We start from the raw sequence: 21,556 nt of genomic DNA, 5'->3' as shown, positions 1-21,556 counted from the left end.
GATCAGATAGATTAAGCGACACTTAGTCACGTTTTTTGAGATTTTACTCTCAATATCGAGCCCTTGGATTCTCGAATCCGGGCTTCCCATTGAACCCGGTGGCCTGCTGCTCCATGATGCCTTGGTGAGTCCTGGAAGTCTTTATATTTGGCATTGATGGCAAGAAGCTCCAGAGTTTTCAGCTGAACAAACCTGTGCGGTCAGGCCGAGTCGCAGTTTGATGTCGCTGGCTTGACTCTCGTAATCGATGCCTTTCTCCTTCTGGAGTTTTTCTCCAAAACTTTGCAAATAGTTACCAAACTTTCAGATCTTGTTCTGAAAGGTTTCCCTAAGGGTCGTAAAGTGTCCATCAGCATTGAGCCAAGGGTTCAGAAGCTCTTAGGGTCTGGGATTCAATCTCCCACAATGCACCTGGTCAGTCCAAGAAAATCCAGGTGAAGCTGGTCAGCTGGAGTAGTTCTTTGAGTGGTTGTTGCAGACGGCTTCTTCCAGCTCTTTTCTACCTGTCACCTGTTACTGTTCAGGGAGTCCACTTCTTTTCCTTTAAGACAGGCACAGTCTTGCATGTGTGAAGCCTTGAGGGTGCAGCAGGTGAGGTCCTTCTCAGTGCAGTCCTTCTGTGGTGCAGTCCAAGGATCCAACTGGGCAGTCCTTCTTCTCCAGCTGTTGAAGGCAGGGATCTGAGGGGCTCCTGCAGATCTCCCATATTTGTTACCCATTCTGGGCTGGCAGGAGGGGGGGACCCTAACCAATGGGGTTCAAGTTGCCACACTTCCTGCTATGACCACTTCCTGGGAAGTGTGGTATGTTTTTTATTCAGAATGCACAGTTCTATAAAAATCAAAATGAGAAAATTCTCTCCATGGAGTGCTGGTCGGCTAACCCAACCCACATGTGTGGCTAACTTTTTCCTACATTCCCCTTCCAGCGGCTCTCCTAATCTAATTAGGGGGGGGGGGCTCCCATCTGGATGGGGATCGAGGAAGGAGGGCTGGTCTGTGACATCTAGGCTTCTACCATTGAAGTCCAGTTTATCTCCCCAGCCCCCTTCTTGTCTGTGGCTTGTCCAGGAAGCAAATCTCCTCCCACCAAATGGCTGTATCTTTTCAGCCCCAGGCCTCTTGACAATTCTCAGGGAGCAGCTTGGCTCAGGCTGTCAGAGGCTGGACAATCAGGAGAGGCTACAGTAGGGCTGTTTTATGGAACTTCAGTATAGTAAGTTCTAAAAACGAATTTCCAGCAATAGTTATAATTACTCTGACCGTAGCAAGTTGTTGGATTTATTGTAACTATTATTTTTATACTATGAACTATGTTGCCAGCAATTTACAACCAAATGTTAGACTTTATTAAAGTGTAATAAAGCCTTCCCGTGCTAGCTTCTGGAGCTAGCAGCACTACAATGGGGAAAAGTGACTTAGGCTGTTTTTCCTCCACCCAAGCATATAAAACATATTTTATAATTGCCCTGCTTTTTATAACAACACACCCTGCCCTTGGGGCACATTTGGCAGACGTTAGGGGTGACCTATATGTAATAAAAAAAGTAATGTTGGACTTTGCAGGAACTCTAAATTCCAAAGTCAATTTAGACACTGTTTTATTTTAAAACCAGCCTGCAAGGCTTTAAAATAACACCAGACATCACAGAAGTCTACGCTTACGCGTCTTAGGTCCGCCGGGTTCTCTAAACCTACACACCTACCATATACTAGGGATTTACAAGTAGGGTGTCTTAGCCAATTATAATTACACCTATTACCATATACATTTTAAAGACAGAGCACTGGTCACTGGCCTGGTTAGCAGAGCTCAGGGCACGTTCAGGGTAGGTAACCACAGTATCAGTCAAAAAATGAGGGTGATCAGGGCAAAAAGGACGAAATTCCTACAGTTTCCTACACTGGCTTTTCTCTGTTTATATCTGTCAGGGTATGTTAAATGTGCCTTGCATTGTCATCAGACAGCAGGACAGGCCTCAGGCAGTAGGATAGTCCTTATTTTGTAGCATCCAAAGGTTCAGGAGTGTATTGAGAAGTGGGGTGAGGTCCTAATTGTATAACTGGTGCCAGGGTTTTCCCTCTACATATGGTGTTGGAATTTCCTTCCTCCTTGCCCTGGTCCCAAGATGTTCAGAGGCGCAAAAAGTCTAGAGAGAAGTACTTGTGTGTGTGCAAGTGTAGTAGGTGATAGCTCCGCCCCTCCTGCCAACACCCAGACCCCCTTTGTGATAATGTCTGTGAGGAATACACAAAAGTCACTTACCAACAACACTCAGTCATGTAACTCAGGATGCAGACTGCAGGCACCAAATGGTTAGGACAAATAAATGGCAACTTTCTAAAAGTCAAAACAAAACAATTGCCAGTACTGAGTAACAATCGTAAAAAATTATTATCTCAAGGCTATATAAATTAAACATATACATCCATCTAGAAATAAATCAATCATTTGTTTAATTTTTAAATTCATTTGAAGCACATGTTAACAACAATATTTCAAAACCATGTGTGATGAACCATGTATCAAAACCAAAACAGAAAAAAGCTATATACAATTCTCAACACTCAAATATGACACCCACAGCCACTCCAGATTCTCACTCAGCCACTCTTTGCCGCATTCATTTCACAAGCACTGTCCACTCTTGCACATGTCATCCATACAACACACCAATACTAATGAAAAGCCGGTGAACCAATGCATAAATCCCTCCGCCAAATGGAAAAATCCCAATCCCTGGAAATAAAGATGTAAGGATACTTTTTTCAATTGTCACCCTCCCCTACATCAAACAGAAATTAATTCATTCCGTTATAAATCTAATCCAAATATCCGATTTGTTTGGCAAGGAAAAACAGATAGGCATTTTTAGTTTATGGTCCAGCCTGACGCCTTTGGTAATAGTCACAAGGTGAGGAATCTGTGGTTAGATAGAGTATCCACCAGAAAGGGAATTACTGAAGGAAAGTAACTTTTTCTTTTGTCAAAATCGACGGTGTTTGTGGTGATCCACCCCAGTAATTTCCTCTTGACACAAAGCAGTGCAGAATGAGGAAAAACACTTATTTGGTTGTGAAGCTTGCACTTTTCAAGTGCAAAACATCTTTTACACTGGACAGGCAATAGTATGTGCTATTTGCGCTGCATTGCACTGCTTTGCATTGTACTAGCATGGAAAGAGCATTAGTAAACCTGGGCAAAATGTTTTCTTCATTAGCAGTTAGTTAATTTTCCATGTCTATGACCATGAATTAGTAGAGAAATCAAATAAAAAAGACTATGATATATCTCCTATAAAAACCCTCTCTTGAACTTGATACCTTTCAAAACTATTCCCAATTGCTGGTCTTCGCTTGGTTTCCTATTGCTTTTCGTTTGGCAGTTTTTGCAACATCGTAAAATGCTGGACTATTGTGAATCAGGCTTTTAGCCCCAACAGGGTACTGATAAGGTGCTTGTGTCCTTTCTGGATATCATTCTGGTAATGACAAGTCAGCCGGGAACTTTCCTTATTCATACTCTGGATTTGCCCTCTGCATTCATTACATTGATTTATGTCTTATACCATATCCTGTTATGAATAATGGCAGATGTTTTGGAGACTACTTAAACGGTTGCAGTCTATTCTCTCCAAGGACATGTATTTTAATCTACAGAGGCTTTTGTCAACTGTGGTGGCCCTCAGAGGTTGCCTTTGTCTCTACTTCGGTTATCTAATAAGCCCATTCCGCAACCTCCTAAGTTGTTTGGGGTGAACCCCTATTTGATGACAAAGCAAAACACTGGAGTTATTTGGGACACTGAGCTCAGCTCAGGACCATGTATTGAGAGAGTCATACAGCCAGCAGCCTTTACCTTGAGATGGAATAAACAATTCCTTTCATTCATTTACCAGACCTATCACAAGGACTTTGGGAGAACTGATCAATGTGAAACATGATTATGTAAACGCTGCCAAGGGGTTGCATGTGGTACAAAATACTGCCACTTGTAAGGCCCTGAAAGTTAAAGGGTCTGATAGTATATCTCTCCCCTTCTAAATAATCAGAAATAGCTGCCAATAGGCAAACAAATGATTTCCAAAATTCTATCTCCTTCTAAATAATCAGAAATAGCTGCCAATAGGCAAACAAATGATTTCCAAAATTCTATTCAAAGTCTAAACTTTGGCCCCAGTTTACCCTTAAGAAAAAACTTGCCAACTACAGCTCTACCCATGTGCTGCTATCTAACTATCATGAAGTATACAAAAAAGTGATGGATGGAATGCTTGAAATATTCTCAGCCACTGGTAATTACCAGGCCGCATCCCAGTGAAGTACCCAGTCAGGAACACAAGTAAGACAAAAGGGTTTTATTTTTTTAGTAATTGTGGCTGAACCACCGAGCAGAGCAGCAAACAGGAACCAGGGGAACTGTCAACTGACAGTATTGGAACGCCAGACTCGGAACTCCCACACAGTGAGATTCCGTAGCCTGAACAATCCATAGTAAGCACAAAACACTACAACCAGTCCATTGTTAGTTTGCACCCTATGCCACCTCAGTATGGACCCAACTATATGCAAATCCGTCTTTACCCTGCTCTAGTGGGAACAGTCCAACCCGAACTGCCAAGCAATGTCCTTCCTCTACCAGAACACAATCAATCCAGGAAAGGTTTTGACTCGGTTATGGGCTCATCAGCTGGGCACAGCTTGATTTCAGTGGCAAAGTGTGCATATGACCCTTGTCTGTGCATATCCATCCCACTTAGGGTGACAAACTGAAGTATAATAAAAAGTGATGGATGGAATGCTTAAATTAATTTCAGCCACTGGTAATTATTCAGGGAGCATCCCAGTCCTTTGGTATTTTGCACACAATGCCACTTCAGTTTGGACCCAGATGTATGCTAAAAAGTCTTGACCCTGCTCCAATTGAAACAGTCCAGCCCAAACTGCCAAGCCAGTCCTCCCTGAATGGGAACACAAGCAACCCAGGACCGGATTCGCAATAGTTATGGGCTCATCAGACGGGTACAGCTTGATTTTAGTGACACTGCTCATGGGACCCAAGTCTGGGTATACCTGTCCCACTGTTATGTTTCAAACAGGTACCCCGATATAGGCTCAGATAGTGAATAAACCTTTCACCTAAATTTCCCATGCCATTACACTACATAATGGTTCTTAGTACTGACCTTTTACCTAATTACGGTAATGCCTAAATGACATGGAGCTTTCTCCGAAAACTAGCCTCATTCATTATGGATGAGGATTCTTGGAATCTCAGCAGGACTACCATATCCTGCACAATAACTACGTATAAGGGTCATTTCTTCTGTCATCCTAGTCCGAAATGGCACAGCAAGGTATATCCCCTGAGGGTACCACTTTAGGTATATAAACACCATATCTTGGCTGAGGCAGGGAGAGGAGAAAAAGGACTTCAATGCTGACACACTGACGCGAGCCGCTGAGGTTCCTGCATGCAGGCACTCCAACGCGCAGTGGTCTGACATCCCTTGCGGGGTGTCCAACTCGAGACCAAGACAGGGTTCCACAGTCTCTCAATTCAGGTACTGGAATTGGCTTTATCCTAGAGGAATTCTTGGCTCTACACCTACATATATGCTAGGTACACTTCAGTACATCTAGTTAGGGTTGCATCACAGGAGTATGCATTATTACTGTCATGTAGTTTTTTTTACTTGCCTTTTTTTTTTAGCACTATGGTAGGAATCTACCATCCTTTTACTCTATTGGTGCTTACAATCATCTATATCTGTTTCTGTCTTATGGTTGTTTGAGCACACCTATTTTACATTAGAATGACACTGGTTCAATAAATGTTTATTGAAAACATCCCCACCGTTTATTCTGTGTTTTCTCCAAGATGAAGTGAGCATGAGTAACTGAGAGAAAAGTACTATACTGTTTCCACGGTCCCTGACAGGACAGAGTTGTCATGTTCGATAGTTGCCAAGAACTATTCACTTCTTCGTAAGAGGGGTTTATAGTGGCACTATGAGTTAGATGGTATGCAGGCTAACATGCTCGGTGGTGGTGTCTGAAACCAGTCTGGACACCAATCCCGCAGTGATTGTTGTCTAAATGCGCAGATCCTATATAGGTTTATAGGAACTACACAACACCACTAAGGGCGACAAACTGAAGTCTACAAAAAGTGATGGATGAAATGCTTGAATTAAGCTCAGGCACTAGCAATTACTTGGGGCTACATCCTTGTCCATCGTTATTTTGCACACCATGCCACCTCGGTTTAGACCCAGCTATATTCAAATCAGTCTTGATCCTGCTCCAATTTTAACAGTCCAGCCTGAACTGCAAATCCAGGTCTTCCCTGAATGGGACCAAAAGCAACCCAGGATCAGTTTCACCCTGGTTATGGAGTCATCAGCCAGGTACAGCTTGGTTCCAGTGATCCACTATCATATGATAGTTGTTCTATGCACAAGCCTGGATGGGGACGTGACTGGATGTTATCATTTCTGGGATCACCCCTTTGAAACTCCTCACCTTTGTATCTCAAAGAGAAGCCTACATGATTTAGATTCCAGGAAAGATTAAAGATCTTCCTGATTTTAAAATAGACAGATCGGGCTTCTGTAGCCTGAATCCTCTATTGTCACTTCACTATCAGGTAGTCAATGAGAAATTGTAGGTAAATTCCTTTTATGATAGGAGCTGAAAGACAATTAAGTTTCTAATGTGGGCCACATCAATCAGATAAAGTAAATACAACTCTACATGTTGAGGTTGCAATACCACCTATGTAGACATATAGGGCGGATTTTCAAAGTTCTGGTAAAATCACAAAGAACCATCTCCCCCCATCCTGTCCTAAAGCCAGACAGCAGCATCTCAGACATAAAAATCTCCACCATTACCTGCGAGTTACCATGTACCCATCTTCAACTCTGGCCCTCACATCAGTCAGACATCTAAGACTGATTTAAACATGTTTCGTCCCTTCATCTAAGGGTTCTCCATTATTCCCTAGCTACCCCAATGTTTGATTTGCAGTTGCTGGCCCTGGCCCTGGCTTTAGAACATTTCTACTTGTGCTCTTGCCCTACAGCACCCTGAGATGGAGGAATTGGGGGGAGAAGACATTTCAAAAATCGCAATAAATTACTATGAATTTATATGCTGCTAATTAAATGTGAATGAAAGTCATTTTTAGGTCTCGCCTACAAAATACAGTTGTAGTTGTCTGTCAAATACCTATTGCCTCCAATGCAGTGAAGTCTGCATGCACACAATACAGACTGTGGGATTTTGGTCAACCCACTTCAGCCATTGGCTGTTGGTATTTATTATGGGTTGCGATTGGCTGGGTGGTTAGTCCTTACAACCACAGCATTTAATGGAAAGTTACATGGGGCTTCAAGTAGTTCCCTGTGGCAACTATCCACTATTCTGTATAGTCTCCCATTACTGTCTCTGTTTAGTTCAGGTAAGTGACACCTAACTTCATCAGTTTCCACACGCCATAATTTGGTTGATGACATCAGCATCGTTGGCAATGCATGTTCAATTGCATCAAAAGCATTGGCCTACGCCAAAGCATTCTAAAATGGCTGGTGGGCATGAGCGTACATGCATGGTGGTCATTTTTAAATAGATTTTCAAAAAACATATGAAAATCCATTCCAAAACAGCTACACACAGCTGTCATCTAGTAATCGATTTTCTTATGTTTTGTTTTAAAAAAGCATTAGAATATGGCCACCGTGATGCATGCGCTTCCACAGTGGCCATCTTGTAAATGATTTTCGAGAAACGTACCAAAATCCATTATTAGACAGCTGCCATCCATCCACATGCATGCTGAGTGGCCATCTGTGGGAAGAAAACGAAGGTAGAAGGTCTGTGCACAGTTCCAAAGGTGAGATTCAATGACTTTGCCAACGCTTGTTTAAAATGAAGTCAGCAAAGTAGGCGAATGCATCTGAAAGAAGACATGGGCAGCAGTACCACGTTTGTGTATTCCATGAATGTAGGATGATTCTAAGTCATGATTCATTTGTCTAAAACGTGATGACTCTCCTGCTCTTGAAATTTGCTCATGGATCAGTGAAGTGTATGTCAGTATTTTATTACTATCTCAGCTTTTCAAGTATTGGTGTTTTAGATGTTGTATTTTTTTCCCCAAAATGCTTAAATAGCCCTTCATTGTTATTGGTTACCATTTTTTATGAATACCTTAAGTGTGTTAAAGTAAAGAACCGAGAGGTAAAATGAGTATGCCAAGGTCACCTCTACAAATTAACCTTGTCGGACCCTAAATGTCTATTCAGGACATAGATTTTAAGGTGTGCTCATCTCAAACTGAATAACATCTACTCTCCGTTAAGAAAGTCATGGTACATGGTTAATTCTTTGTCTACACAGTAATTCCATACCATCTAATTCTAAATATTTTACATTTACACACAATATTCACACACTTTCCAATGTATGCCCTTTTTAGGGGATGATCAGTGTATCCTCATTTCAGCTAAGATATTATGTTCTCTGTGATAAGTGATTACTCGCACTTTTTCCAAATAGTTAAATATATTGTATTTTTTTCTAGGTATTCGGGGAAATACAATGACCACACATACATAATTACATTCTTTACAACATGTTTCATATTACCATTACTGGTTATCTCCATATCTTATGGGAAACTGATGAGGAAACTAAGAAAGGTGAGTTTTTTTCTCGGAAAACAAAAAGCCAAACGTTTGATATATGAACAGTTCAGCACTAGCTGAACACAGATTGCAAAGCATAGAGTGTGCATACAAGTTTCAAATGTTTAAATTAATATTTTTGTGTTTTATTATAGTGGAATTATAGTATAATTTGTAAGGCAAGTCATACCACTTGAGGTAGCAATATGTATATTCTTGTGTAATTCTTTTATAGACTACGCAAGGAACTCGGCCATATTATCAAGAAAGGCCGATACATTCTCACCAGAACCTGGGCTTCTATGGGACTTCACAAGGGCATATTATCAAGCCCATTATCGCCGCTTTAGTGGCAGTTTCCTGCCGATAAAAGCGGCAATAATGTATCACCCTTTCTTGAAAATATGGCCCCCTAAGATTTGGACGTTAAGGTTTGTGGTATTTTAGAGCAAATGAGACACTTTTTGGTGCAAAACAGAAATATTGTGTGTCTAAGCAGAAAAACAGTCACCTTTCACAAAATCCATATTTACCCGAGGAGGACTATTGCCGTCCTGTGATGTGTGTTTTACTGCCTTTAGCTATCGGGAGCATAGGTAAAGTATAAATATCATTCAAAATGCTTTTATTAAAAAATGACAGTATAGCTAAATTTAACCAGCATGTAAACAGTTAAGAACCAAAACTATAAATACATGTAAATTAAATAACAGTCAATTAATAATCTAAAGCTGAACACATCTATGGCTTAGAATAAACTTCTCGGTCTAAAAAAAAAAGGGATATATTTGACAGATGTCAAACAATATGAAAAAAGGGTAAAAACAATTACAGTATAAAAAACATTTTCATCGCCTCACCACCATGACTTCACTAGCATGGATAGTTCCCACGGAGACCTAGATAATGACTCCTAATGAAAAACTGAGTGAGGCAATTTTTGGATGTAGCCTTCCATTGATTGGCTGAAGCCAAATATTTTTAAGGGAATGCACCTCCTGAATGGCATTTTTAAAAACTGATGGATCAATACCTGAAAGTCTTTGTAGGACTTTTGAAAAACTGTGTTCTTTTTCCACAGTAGCATCTTGTGTCTCTTGCATTAATAGTCAAGGAAATTTTGATGGACATTTCTGGCTGTTGGCACGTGAGGCTTGTGTTCTTCAGCAGCCATACTAAGAAGGATTTCTACGGCCTTCGTTGTGAGTGATCTGTATGAGGGTGACAGAGGTTAAGATAAATCTGATACCCCAGAGTTCGAAATTTATTAGATGGGATCATTACCTTCAGTTCTGAGTTTCCCCATTGAAAAAGGAGAATGACATGTGATATGTGATTTTCACTCCAAATGTCCCATCTTGAAATTTTATGGGAATTTTTTGTGGCAGTACATTTTGTGGGAAAACTGCCATTTGAAATTGCGATTCTCCTATTACCATGACCAGTGAATCTGGATTTCATTACAGACATGGAGGCTAACATTATGCATTATTCCTTTAATGCAACTTCAGCACCCATTTTAAAGTTAACACATCACAAAGCAAAGCTCTAGAATACTCATAGGTTACAAGGGCAACAAGGCTAGATAGATATGCCTCTTTTAAATGCAATGAAAGTCAGAGTACAAGTATAATAAAAAGATAAGCTTCTTCTTTAGGAACTGATGAAATCCAAAGGAACAAAACGGTACGATGCGGAGACTTGCTTGGAGAGAAGATGAGGAAATCTTAGAACTCCAGATGAGATTGTGCATTTTATGAAGGTACCAATTCGGTTGAATTATCTGAAAAAGGATAAATTATTAAAAATTGCACTAATAAGCCTAATGAAAAGGGAGAAAATTAAGGGTATTAAATAACTGAGATGTTTCCTAACTATACATCCCCTTTTTTATTTGTTTTACTTTTATTTTTAAATTCTAATGTTCAAACAAGTGCAATAAAGTAAAATAAAATAAATCAATAACATGCTATAGTAAGAGACCACTCCCGGGAGGGTAGGGTTGGGATAATGGTAGCCTCTGCGTCTTTAATCAAATCCAGTTTCTCTAGTCATGGTAATAGGAGAATCGCAATTTCATTACAAGACTGGAGGCTACCATTATGCATGTTGGTAGTCTAGTAAAACTACATCAGACGTATGTTCTACAGGTTTGTAGTAATGTTTTGCAAAGGTACAGGGACAAGAACAGTCAGCCGCCTTAAGAATATCATCTAACTTACTTCCTTTCCACAAAGATTGCCTAGCCATAGCGCACCTCTTAAAGAATTACCTTGAAATCTTTGGAGGTAAACGCCTGCCATTTGCATAGCTGGTTTAATCCATCTAGTTATAGAGGAGGAGAAGACAGGTTTGAAGGGTTTGACAAAGGAAATCAGAAGCTGGTTTACACCAGCAGTGCGATGTATGTTCATCCTTGCATCATACTCCTTCATACAGTCTACAACGTATAACTTTGGGCAAGCATCGAATCTAGGTTAAAAAATTGTGTCAGACATGGTTTTAGTTATTTTGATAATTTCAAATCTGACACAGAGGGCGTCATGGGATCTATTGGTTATTTCCAGTGCTTTGACATCTGAAACCCCATGACAGGATATTAGACAAAGAAGAGAAGCTAGTATCTTGGAAAGTTTTTTATTATCTAGCAGATTATGAATGGGGCAGTTACAAAAAAGGTCAAGCAATCATTTTACGTCCCATAGTATTTCGTATTTAGGTTTAGGAAGTCTTTTGATCCTGATGCTTTTCATAATTCTGCATATTAGAGAATTTTAACCAATAGATCAATCATTTAAAAGGGAATGACCTGCAGAAATGTCTCATCTATAACAGTTAATTGATCTACAAGTAGGACCTCTTTCAAATTGATCGACAAGACAGTTGGCTACATGTACCCTAGGAGCCTCCACGGAATCCAGGTTCCTTTCCAGGCACCAACAAACCCATCTTTTCCAGATACCGTTGTATCTATAGTGTGTACCGGGGGCACAGGATTCTTGAAGGCAAAAGGAAGCTTGCACTGAAAGGTCAGAAGTTTCATTGGCTCGCCTGACACTTTTCAAGCAAGAAGGTTCAAAGTCCCATTTTGAAGAATGGGATGTTCTAAACCGTCTATGTCTCTAAGGAGGCCTGGTGAAGCTGGAAGTAGAAAGGGTATTTCCTAAGTTAATTCCAAGGTCTTTGGAAACCAAGGTTGGGACGGCCAAAAGGGTGTTATCAGTATTATTGAACATTGTTCTATTCTCAATATCTGCAGGGCGCGTTGGATCATTGCAAAGGGGGGAAAGGTAAATCTGATACCCCAGATTTCGAAATTTACTAGATGGGATCATTACCTGCAGTTCTGAGTGTCCCCATTGAAAAAGGAGAATGACATGTTATTTGTGATTTTCACTCCAAATGTCCCATCTTGAAATTTTATGGGAATTTTTTGTGGCAGTAAATTTTGTGGGAAAACTGCCATTTCAAATTGCGATTCTCCTATTACCATGACCAGAGAATCTGGAATTCATTAAAGACACGGAGTCTAACATTGTGCATTATTCCTTTAATGCAACTTCAGCAGCCATTTTAAAGGTAATACATCAAAAAGCAAAGCTCTAGAATACCCATAGGTTACAATGGCAACAAGGCTAGATAGATCTGCCTTTTTAAATGCAATGAAAGTCAGATTACAAGTATTATAAAAAGATAAGCTTCGTCTTTAGGAACTGATGAAATCCAAAGGAACAAAACGGTACGATGCTGAGACTTGCTTGGAGGGAAGATGAGGAAATCTTAGAACTCCAGATGAGATTGTGCATCTTGTGGAGGTACCAATTAGGTTGAATTAACTGTAAAATGATAAATTATTAAAAAATGCACTACTAAGTCTAATGAAAAGGGAGAAAATTAAGGGTATTAAATAACTGAAATGTTTCCTAACTATACATCCCCTTTTTTATTTGTTTTAATTTCATTTTTAAATTCTATTGTTCAAACAAATGCAATAAGTAAAATACAATAAATTAATAACATGCTATAGTAAGAGACCACTCCCGGGAGGGAAGGGTTGGGATAATGTTAGCCTCTGTGTCTTTAATTAAATCAAGTTTCTCTAGTCATGGTAATAGGAGAATCGCAATTTCATTACAAGACCGGTGGCTACCATTATGCAAGTTGGTAGTCTAGTAAAACTACATCAGACGTATGTTCTACAGGTTTGTAGTAATGTTCTGCAAAGGTACAGGGAGAAGACCAGTCAGCCGCCTTAAGAATATCATCTAACTTACCTCCTTTCCACAAATATTGCCTACCCGTAGCGCACCTCTTAAAGAATGACCTTGAAATCTTTGGAGGTAAAGGCCTGCCATTTGCATAGGTGGTTTAACCCATCTAGCTGTAGAGGAAGAGGAGACAGGTTTGAAGGGTTTGACAAACGAAAAAAGAAGCTGGTTTACACCAGCAGTGCAATGTTTGTTCATCCTTGCATCATACTCCTTCATACAGTCTACAATGCATAACTTTGGGCAAGCATCGAATCTAGGGTAAAAAATCATGTCAGACATGGTTTTAGTTATTTTGATCATTTCAAATCTGACACAGAAGGCGTCATGGGATCTATTGGTTATTTCCAGTGCTTTGACATCTGAAACCCTATGACAGGATATTAGACAAAGAAGAGAAGCTAGTTTCTTGGAAAGTTTTTCATTATCTAGCAGATTATGAATGGGCCAGTTACATAAAAGGTCAAGCAATAATTTTACGTCCCATAGTATTTCGTATTTAGGTTTAGGAAGTCTTTTGATCCTGATGCTTTTCATAATTCTGCATATTAGAGAATTCTAACCAATAGATCAACGATTTAAAAGGGAAAGACCTACAGAAATGTCTCATCTATAACAGGTAATTGATCTACAAGTAAGACCTCTTTCAAATTGATCGACAAGAAAGTTGGCTACATGTACGCTAGGAGCCTCCAGGGAACCCAGGTTCCTTTCCAGGCACCAACAAACCCATCTTTTCCAGATACCGTTGTATCTATAGTGTGTACTGGGGGCACAGGGTTCTTGAAGACAAGAGGAGGCTTGGGCCGAAAGGTCAGAGATTTCATTGGCTCGCCTGACACTTTCCAAGCAAGAAGGCTCAAAGTACCCATTCTGAAGAAGGGATTGTTCTAAACCGTCTATGTCTCTTAGGAGACCTGGTGAAGCTGTAATAAGAAAGGGTATTTCGTAAGTTAATTCCAAGGTAAGGTTGGGACGACCAAAAGGGTGTTAATAGTATTATTGAACATTGTTCTATTCTCAATATCTGCAGGGCGCGTTGGATCATTGCTAAGGGGGGAAAGGCATATCCCTGAATTCCTTTCCAAGGTTGAAGGAAGGCATTCACTGCCAGAGCACCCGGGTCTGGCATCCAGCTGAAGCATTTGCATAATTGGCAGGTCAGTCTGCTCGCAAAGAGGTCTACTTCTAAGGGACTCCAAAGGTAATCTATGTTTTTTTTAACATGTTTGTGTTCAGTTTCCAGTCGTGTGATCTACTAGGAATCTGGAACTCCAGTCCACACAGACATTGTTTCGTCCTGGAAGGTTTCCCCTCTTAACAATATTTTGTGTTCTAGGCAGAACAGCCATAGCTTTTTTGCTAGGTTGGAGAGGTTTGGTAACTTGGTGCCCCCAGGTGATTTATGTAGGCTACGGCTGACACGTTATCTATCTTGAGAATGACGGATCTCCCTTGAAGGGATTGCTTGAAACTCACAGGGGCATAAAGCCTGGCGGGTAACTCCAAAATATTTATTTGGTTTGTACTCTCCAAATAGGACCATGAGCCTCCTGTGTTTTGATTCTGAAAGCAAGCACCCCAGCCATGAAGGTTGGTGTCTGATTCCAGGACGAATTCTGGGGAAATGCCAAATATGGCTTTGCCATTCCATGGGTCCAGATTTTCTAACCACCAGGTCAGTTCTGTCTTGGCTTCAAAATCTAGGCACATTTTGTCTCCATACCAAAGGCCAGACCGGTGATCTCTGCCTTTCAACCTTGAAGGGCCAGATAGTGCAAAGGACCCGAGAAAATAGCTTGGATTGACAATGAGAGGAGGCCCTGGGGTCTGGCTAGTTCTCTTAAGGTTAACAGATCGAGTTTCAGGATATGATGTATCTCCTTCTTAATCTTGGATATCTTTTTCGGGGGAAGAAGCAGCATAGACTTCACTGTGTCCACTGTGAAGCCCAGAAACTCTAGAGACCTCTAAGGGGGTCATGATTGATTTTTCTTTGTGTATAATAAAACCTAGACTCTCTATTAAGTTTACAGTAGTATTCAAGTCTTTTAGAAGTTGAGAATGGTGTTGAGACATGAGGGGAATGTCGTCTAGATAGATTAGACGGCATATACCTCTTTCCCTTACAACTGAGTTAATGGGCTTCATAACTTTGGTGAAGCCCCAGGGGGCAGAGGATAGACCGAAGGGAAGAGATTGGAATTGGTATAGGTGATTGTTCCAAGAAAATTGGAAGAAGGACTGGGATTCTTGAGCTATTGGAATTGTAAAGTAGGCGTCCTTTAGGTGAGCGATTTGTTCAATTCGCTGAGAATTATTACTTGTCTCCACCCTTTGTCCTTCTTCTCCACTAGGAAAATATTGCTCAGGAAATTCCAACATTCCCAGTGGACCTCTACAATTACTCCCTTCACCAACATTGAGTTTATTTCCTCTGCTACAATAGAACATTGTTCTTGGGTTAGATTTAATTCTGGGTGTTGTAACTTGTGTGGGTTTTTCTATAAAATCTATTTGGAAACCCGGGCAGTCTGTAGAACCCAAGGGTCTTGTGTAATTTGTTTCCAGTTGTGTAAGAAGTGTTTTAGGCGACCCCCAACTTTCCCCGTTCAAAAGGAAGGATGAGGAGGGAAGATACTTACTTGAAGTATTGGCGGAGTTCTGACCTCTGGTTCTGAAGCCTCTTGAACATAAGGGTCTTCCTCTCTGAGGGTAGAAGCTGGGATTGGACTGGTAGGGACGACCAAAACCCAGTTGTCTGTAGAAGGCTTGCAGCAAGGTTCTCCCTGAGCTCTACAACAATATAAGTTTTACATACGTATACTCAAGTAATTCAAGGCTGATGTGTAAGTGCAGAAGTAATCCTAATAATCTTTTCCTATAATACAAAATCAAACAGTTCATGGAAATATATTGTCCATTGTAGAATACAAGTTCCAAATATCCAGCTTGAAGAGTAAATCCAAAGTATTTTAATGGTTGTCCTCCAAACTACTTCTTTGGCAGCCAACACATGTTTCGTCATATGCTATATACATGCATCAATGACTTCATCAGGGCTGCAACCTCAAATGAAATTTTATCATATCCTTCAATAGAAATATAGTGGATTTAATCAATTCAAATTCGAGTATCAAATAGTATAATCTATGTTACATCCCCATACTCATTCAAAAGAGCGAATGACTCAATATAAATCTCTTGCACCTTGAGGTATGTAGGGTTCAATGTCTCCTACGTTCCATGAAATCAGTTCGCCCCACTAGTCAGGTCCCTGGTACTTCCACTCACAATAGTAAAGATTCCGCATAAATAGAGGCTGTTGAGTCAAGCCTTGCGATAACACGAGTACGTGTATCTGTCTCGAAGACCGCCATATCCCGCAATCTCGGACTCTGTAGAAGGCTCTTTGGTAGGGACGGCCGGTAGAGTGACCCCTTCTGCCAGGCCTTGCAAAAACACTTGGGTTAAAATACACTGTGCATGTTAGTTTGTGCCTTATCCAGTGCAGTGAATGTTGCCATGTATTTGCCTAGTCCCTTGATCATCTCTTCCCCAAAAAGAAGTCAGTTTGAGTTAACAGAGGGTTTCTTTTTGGCTATGTCACAGAGTTTAGGGTCAATTTTTGATAAAAACAACTTCTTCTTCTTTCAGTGTTAATTGTTGCGTTAGCGTTGCTGAGGAGGATTAGTGTCCTCTGGCTCCAACCCCTGAACAAATTAATGTTTGGTGAAGAGCTGTTAATATGGCTCTCTTCTATTAAATCAATCATTCTGCACACAGGACCTAACATATTGAGCATGTTGTCTTGGCAGGTTTTGAGAGAGCGCTCCATTCTATTCCTAGGGTCCCTGCCCTGTTTAAAAAGGAACTTACTAAGTTCTGGGTCCAGGTGTGGAGTGAGACAAATTTTATCGTGGGTCCATGGGTCTTAGGCATTCAGCTTTAAGGATATTCCTTGTGTCTCTTTCATGGGGTTTCTTCTCCATCTATTGATAAACTTGGCCACGTGGTTTTGAGGCCACCATTGGGAACTTTTAGGGTCTTTCCCCACCCAAGGGATCAATTACTATTTCCTTAGAGGACGAGGGGAGTTCATCCTCTGAGAGAGCAAAATTTGGTTCATTGTCATCCTGGTCCAGATCAAGAATGTATGCGTCCAGGTCTTCAGTTGTTCCTTGATCATCAATTAAGTGGGGGTCAGATAGAGCACTTGGATAAAGTGAGCCACATAGGGCGTCCAGAAAGGTTGTGCCGCTATAGACACCAGATATTTTTGGGGCGCATAGGCCTCCCTTAGTGTTTGAGGTGCGTAAGCCTTCTAATAGGTTTGAGGTGCTTCGACCTCCCAGTGTGCTAAATGTGCTCTCCCTATCTAAATTGCTGCTTTTCCTTGATTTTTTACTCCCACATTTAGAAAAATCGTTAATGTGCACTCCATAGAGAGCATTGGGGTTGGTAGATTATGGTAGGGGTCTTTTCCCAGCAACAATTTGACCTATAGTCTCCCTCATGCATGAGCGTATTTAAAAAAATAATTTTGGGAGTGGGGGCCTGAGCTTGTGAGTCGTCTGATTCAACGTCAGAAATAGTAATAATTAAGGGGGTTAAGACCTTGAAATGTGTGTTAATAGCGATTATAATTATTGTAGGTATGCCCAAGCTTTTTATTATTATGTATTATATTAATATAGACTGCTTAATAAAGGTTGATAGGTAATTCTGTTAAAGCAGTCTTCAAAATAGAAGTCCTCAAAATAGTATTAAATAATTCTATTAAAAGAGCAGTATTAAATCTATTAATGCAGTAGTAATAATTGTTTTATGTCTAATCTCTTTCCAAACAATGATAATCTGACTTAGCTGATCGCTGGCATCTCAAACGTTGTTCTGTTATGTTATGTTAAAAAAATGTATTGAGCGCGGCTAACACCATTAGGTTTCTTGGCGCTTATGCTGAGGGAGCGGTGAAGAGAGCGTGAGAGCAGAAACTAAATATAGGACTCAGTGAAAAGGAAGGTTTTAAGGAGGGATCTGAACCTGGAGTATGGAGAAGGCAGCCTAAGAGGAAGGGGAAGGGAATTCAAAAAAGAAGGAGCTAGAAATGAAAACCTAAGGCCACCGTGTTTTTTCCTCTTAAATCTGGGAACTGATAGCAGGGCCATCTGGGATGACCGGAGATTGCGAGGAGGAGCATACGGGTGGAGAAGGGAGGAAATAAAAAGGGGACCTTGGCCTGCAAGAGATTTTGAAATAATGCAGCCTAACTTAAACTTACAGCGAGCAGATACCGGAAGCCAGTGGAGACTTTTTAGGAGAGGACGAACGTGTTGATCTCTAGGTTGGTGGTAAATCAGGCGAGCAGCCTGATTTTGGATCAACTGAAGTCTCTTAAGTTGGTAGTCAGGAATGCCTACATACAGTGCGTTTGCGTAGTCAAGCCTAGAAATGACTAACGCAAGCAAGGCCAAAGTAAGAGCTTCGGTAGTGAGTAGACGAGAGATTTTGCGGATTTTCCTGAGTTGGAAGTGACTGGAGGACACTACTGCGCTGATCTGGGGCGTCATAGAAAGATCGTTACTAATGACGACTCCCAGGCTTTTGGCTGAATTAACTGGGCAAGGAGGGCTGCCCAGACTTGCCGGCCAAAAAGAAGGTTGCCAAGGATTGGAAAGTCCCCCGACAAGAACCAGCTCGGTCTTGTCGGGGTTGAGCTTCAGGTGGTTTGAGCTCATCCAATTGCTAATAAAGCAGAGCGTGTTTTGAAAAGTAGTGATTGATTCGTCAGAGGAATCAATGGTAAAGACCAGTTGAATGTCATCCGCGTAATTAAACGCGGTGACACTCAACCCACGAAGGGAACGGATTAAAGGAGCCAGGTACAAGTTGAAAAGGAGGGGGGACAAAGAGGAGCCCTGCGGGACACCGCAGGTCAGCTCGACCTGAGTAGCAGAGAACTGGGACAGCCTGACGGCTTGTTGGCGTTTAGTCAGGAAAGACTGAACCCAGTCCAGGGCGGTACCCTGGATGCCAGCCTCTCTGACACGGTCGACCAAAATACCGTGGTCGACCGTGTCAAAGGCGGCCGACAGATCCAAGAGGACCAGGGCCTGACAGATGTTGGCGTCGGCCCCTCTGCGCAATTCCTCCATCACGGAGAGGATAACTGCCTCTGTGGAATGCGCAGGTCTAAACCCGGCCTGCTGGGGGTCCAAGACGCACGAGTCCTCAACAAAAGTGCTAAGGGTATGGGTTACATGCGACTCCAGGACTTTACTGAGGAAGGGGAGGAGGGATATAGGGCGATAGTTGCTCATGATGGAGGGGTCTGCCGAGGGTTTTTTCAGGATGGCAACCACCTCGGCCTGTTTAAAGGAGCAAGGAACCTCCCCAGTGGCCAAAGAGTTGTTTAAAAGGGCCAAGGGGGGTTCAGAGCAGGAAGTAAAGGCTTCCCGAAGGGCCGAGGGGGGGCAACAGTCGCGAGGAGAACCAGAAGAAACTTTGTGCAAAAGTGAAAGAAAGTTAACTTTCGAGATGAGGGGAATCTGAGTTAAAGTATGGGTAATGAGATGATGGCAGGAAACAATAGGCGGAGAGGGGACTGGCGGGGCTTGGACAGAAATACTGGTTTTAATCTTAACAATTTTTTCCACAAAAAATTGGTTCAGGGAATCACATAGGGATTGGGAGGGGAGGGGCGCAATAGTGACTCTCACCGGATTAGACAGTTCCTCAACAATTGAAAATATATCCTTGGATTTGTTTGAGGAGTCAAAAATTCTGTTGGAAAAATAGAGTGATTTAGCCAAAGCTATGGCTGATTTATACTCTCTAAGCAGGGAGGAGAATATCTCTTTGGTCTCGGGGGAGTACCCCCGGCGCCAGCGCCGTTCCGCCTGACGAAGACCAAGTTTTTGGGCTCTGAGATCCTCGGTAAACCACCTCTGGGCGTCATGACTGCGCCTCGCTCTGACTAGTTTTAAGGGTGCCACCAAGTCAGCAGCAGAGGTAAGCCAGTGAGTAAGACCCTGTGTCTGAGAATCGATAGAAACAGAAGATCCAGTGGTGGGTGGGACAGATGAACTGAGAAGGGAGGTAAATTCGTTTAGGTCAGCCCTGTTCCAATTGCGTGCCAAGAAATTGGTTTCTCGGACCTTGGTAACAGGGGAGGGCATAGCTAAAGTAAAAGTAATTAAAAAATGATCTGACCAGAGGCAGGGGAGAATAAGGGGTGCAGAAATGTCCAGGCAGGAGGTCCAAACCTGGTCTAAAGTGTGGCCCTTGACATGAGTAGGTGAGTGTATGTGTTGAGTGCAGTTTAAGCCTAGCATGAGGTCTGAGAAGGCCAGTGAGCCTGGGGTTTCATGAGCATCCGACGGCCAGTAATTGAAGTCTCCCAGGACCAAAACTTTGGCGTTATTGATAGTGAGCTGGGAGATAAGATCACCAAACTGGGCCGAGAAACTGGGCATGGATTGAGGGGGGCGATAGACCAGGGCGCATATGAGGGATGACCCTGGCTGCTCCAGTCTAAATACCAGGCAATCAGTCATGGGGATACTGGTAGTGGGCACTGGGGAGAAACGAATTGGGTGCCTAATAATGGCTGCAACCCCCCCACCAGCTTTGCCAGAGGAACGATTGACTTGCAGTATATAATATCCCGAGGGGATAGCCGCCAGGATGTCGGGGGAAGAGTCATCTGTGAGCCAGGTCTCGGTCAGAAACAAAATGTCCGGCTGTTCCGACCCCAGGAGATAAAAAATATCTGACTGGTGGCTGACCAGGGACCGGGTGTTAAGGTACATCACTGACAGAGAGGATTTTAAGGCTCTTACCGATGAAGAAGTACAGGACCTGGGCCCCGGGGCTGGTAATCTGGCGGTAAGTGAAGGGAAAATGATCTCAGGAAAGGATTTTCTGGCCGTGAGCAGGCCGAGTGAGGCGAGCCTAGGAGATGACTCAGGAGAAGGGAGTGCGAGGTCATGACACATAATAAGGGAGGCACACGTTAAGAGACAGTGCGAGCGATCAGCTGTAACTTGGAGTGTGAGGAGGGTCGTGCACGGACCGCAAAGATTTTTAAACTCTTGCGGAAAGGAAAAAAGTGAAGGAAAAGTGGAAATCGGAAAGGGAGAGTGGCGTCTCTCTTCCGAAAGGGTGTAGAAGGCTTGGTGGAGGCGACAGGAGCCGAGGTATGTTGGAAGCAGCAGAAGCCAAAAATATAAATAAAATATTGATAAATAGCAAAGTAAAACTGGTTAATAGAAAACAAAGATAGCAGGAAATGTTATTAGCTATAATATAAGGTATAATCAAGATTAAACGCAATACAATGCAACATTGAGAAGAAAATATAGAGAGCAATGAAAAAAACCAGAACTTATCTGCTTGAAGCCACATTTAAAAGAGGTATATCTATCTAGCCTTGTTGCCGTTGTAACCGATGAGTATTCTAGAGCTTTGCATTGTGATGTATTAACTTTAAAATGGCTGCTTGAAGTTGCATTAAAGGAATAATGCATTATGGTAGCCTCAGGTCTTGTAATGAAATTTACCTAGGGAAAATGCGCAGGATGTGTTAATAGGTGGAAAC

General features: G+C 41.9%; 1 protein-coding gene across 1 annotated transcript in view; it reads left to right on the top strand.

The window, feature by feature from the left end:
• Positions 1-21,556, top strand: part of LOC144752576 (opsin-VA-like) — a 400,680-nt gene that overhangs the window by 319,165 nt on the left and 59,959 nt on the right. Inside the window, exon 3 of the mRNA XM_078640464.1 lies at positions 8,587-8,704. Within this exon, the coding sequence (XP_078496590.1) occupies positions 8,587-8,704 (118 nt within the window). The remainder of the gene's footprint in view (positions 1-8,586; positions 8,705-21,556) is intronic.

Source organism: Lissotriton helveticus, chromosome 5_1 (assembly GCF_964261635.1).
Source record: "Lissotriton helveticus chromosome 5_1, aLisHel1.1, whole genome shotgun sequence".
NCBI classification, from domain to species: Eukaryota; Metazoa; Chordata; class Amphibia; order Caudata; family Salamandridae; genus Lissotriton; species Lissotriton helveticus.
Note: the sequence above shows the minus strand (reverse complement) of the source record. Positions and strands in the feature narration are given on the sequence as shown.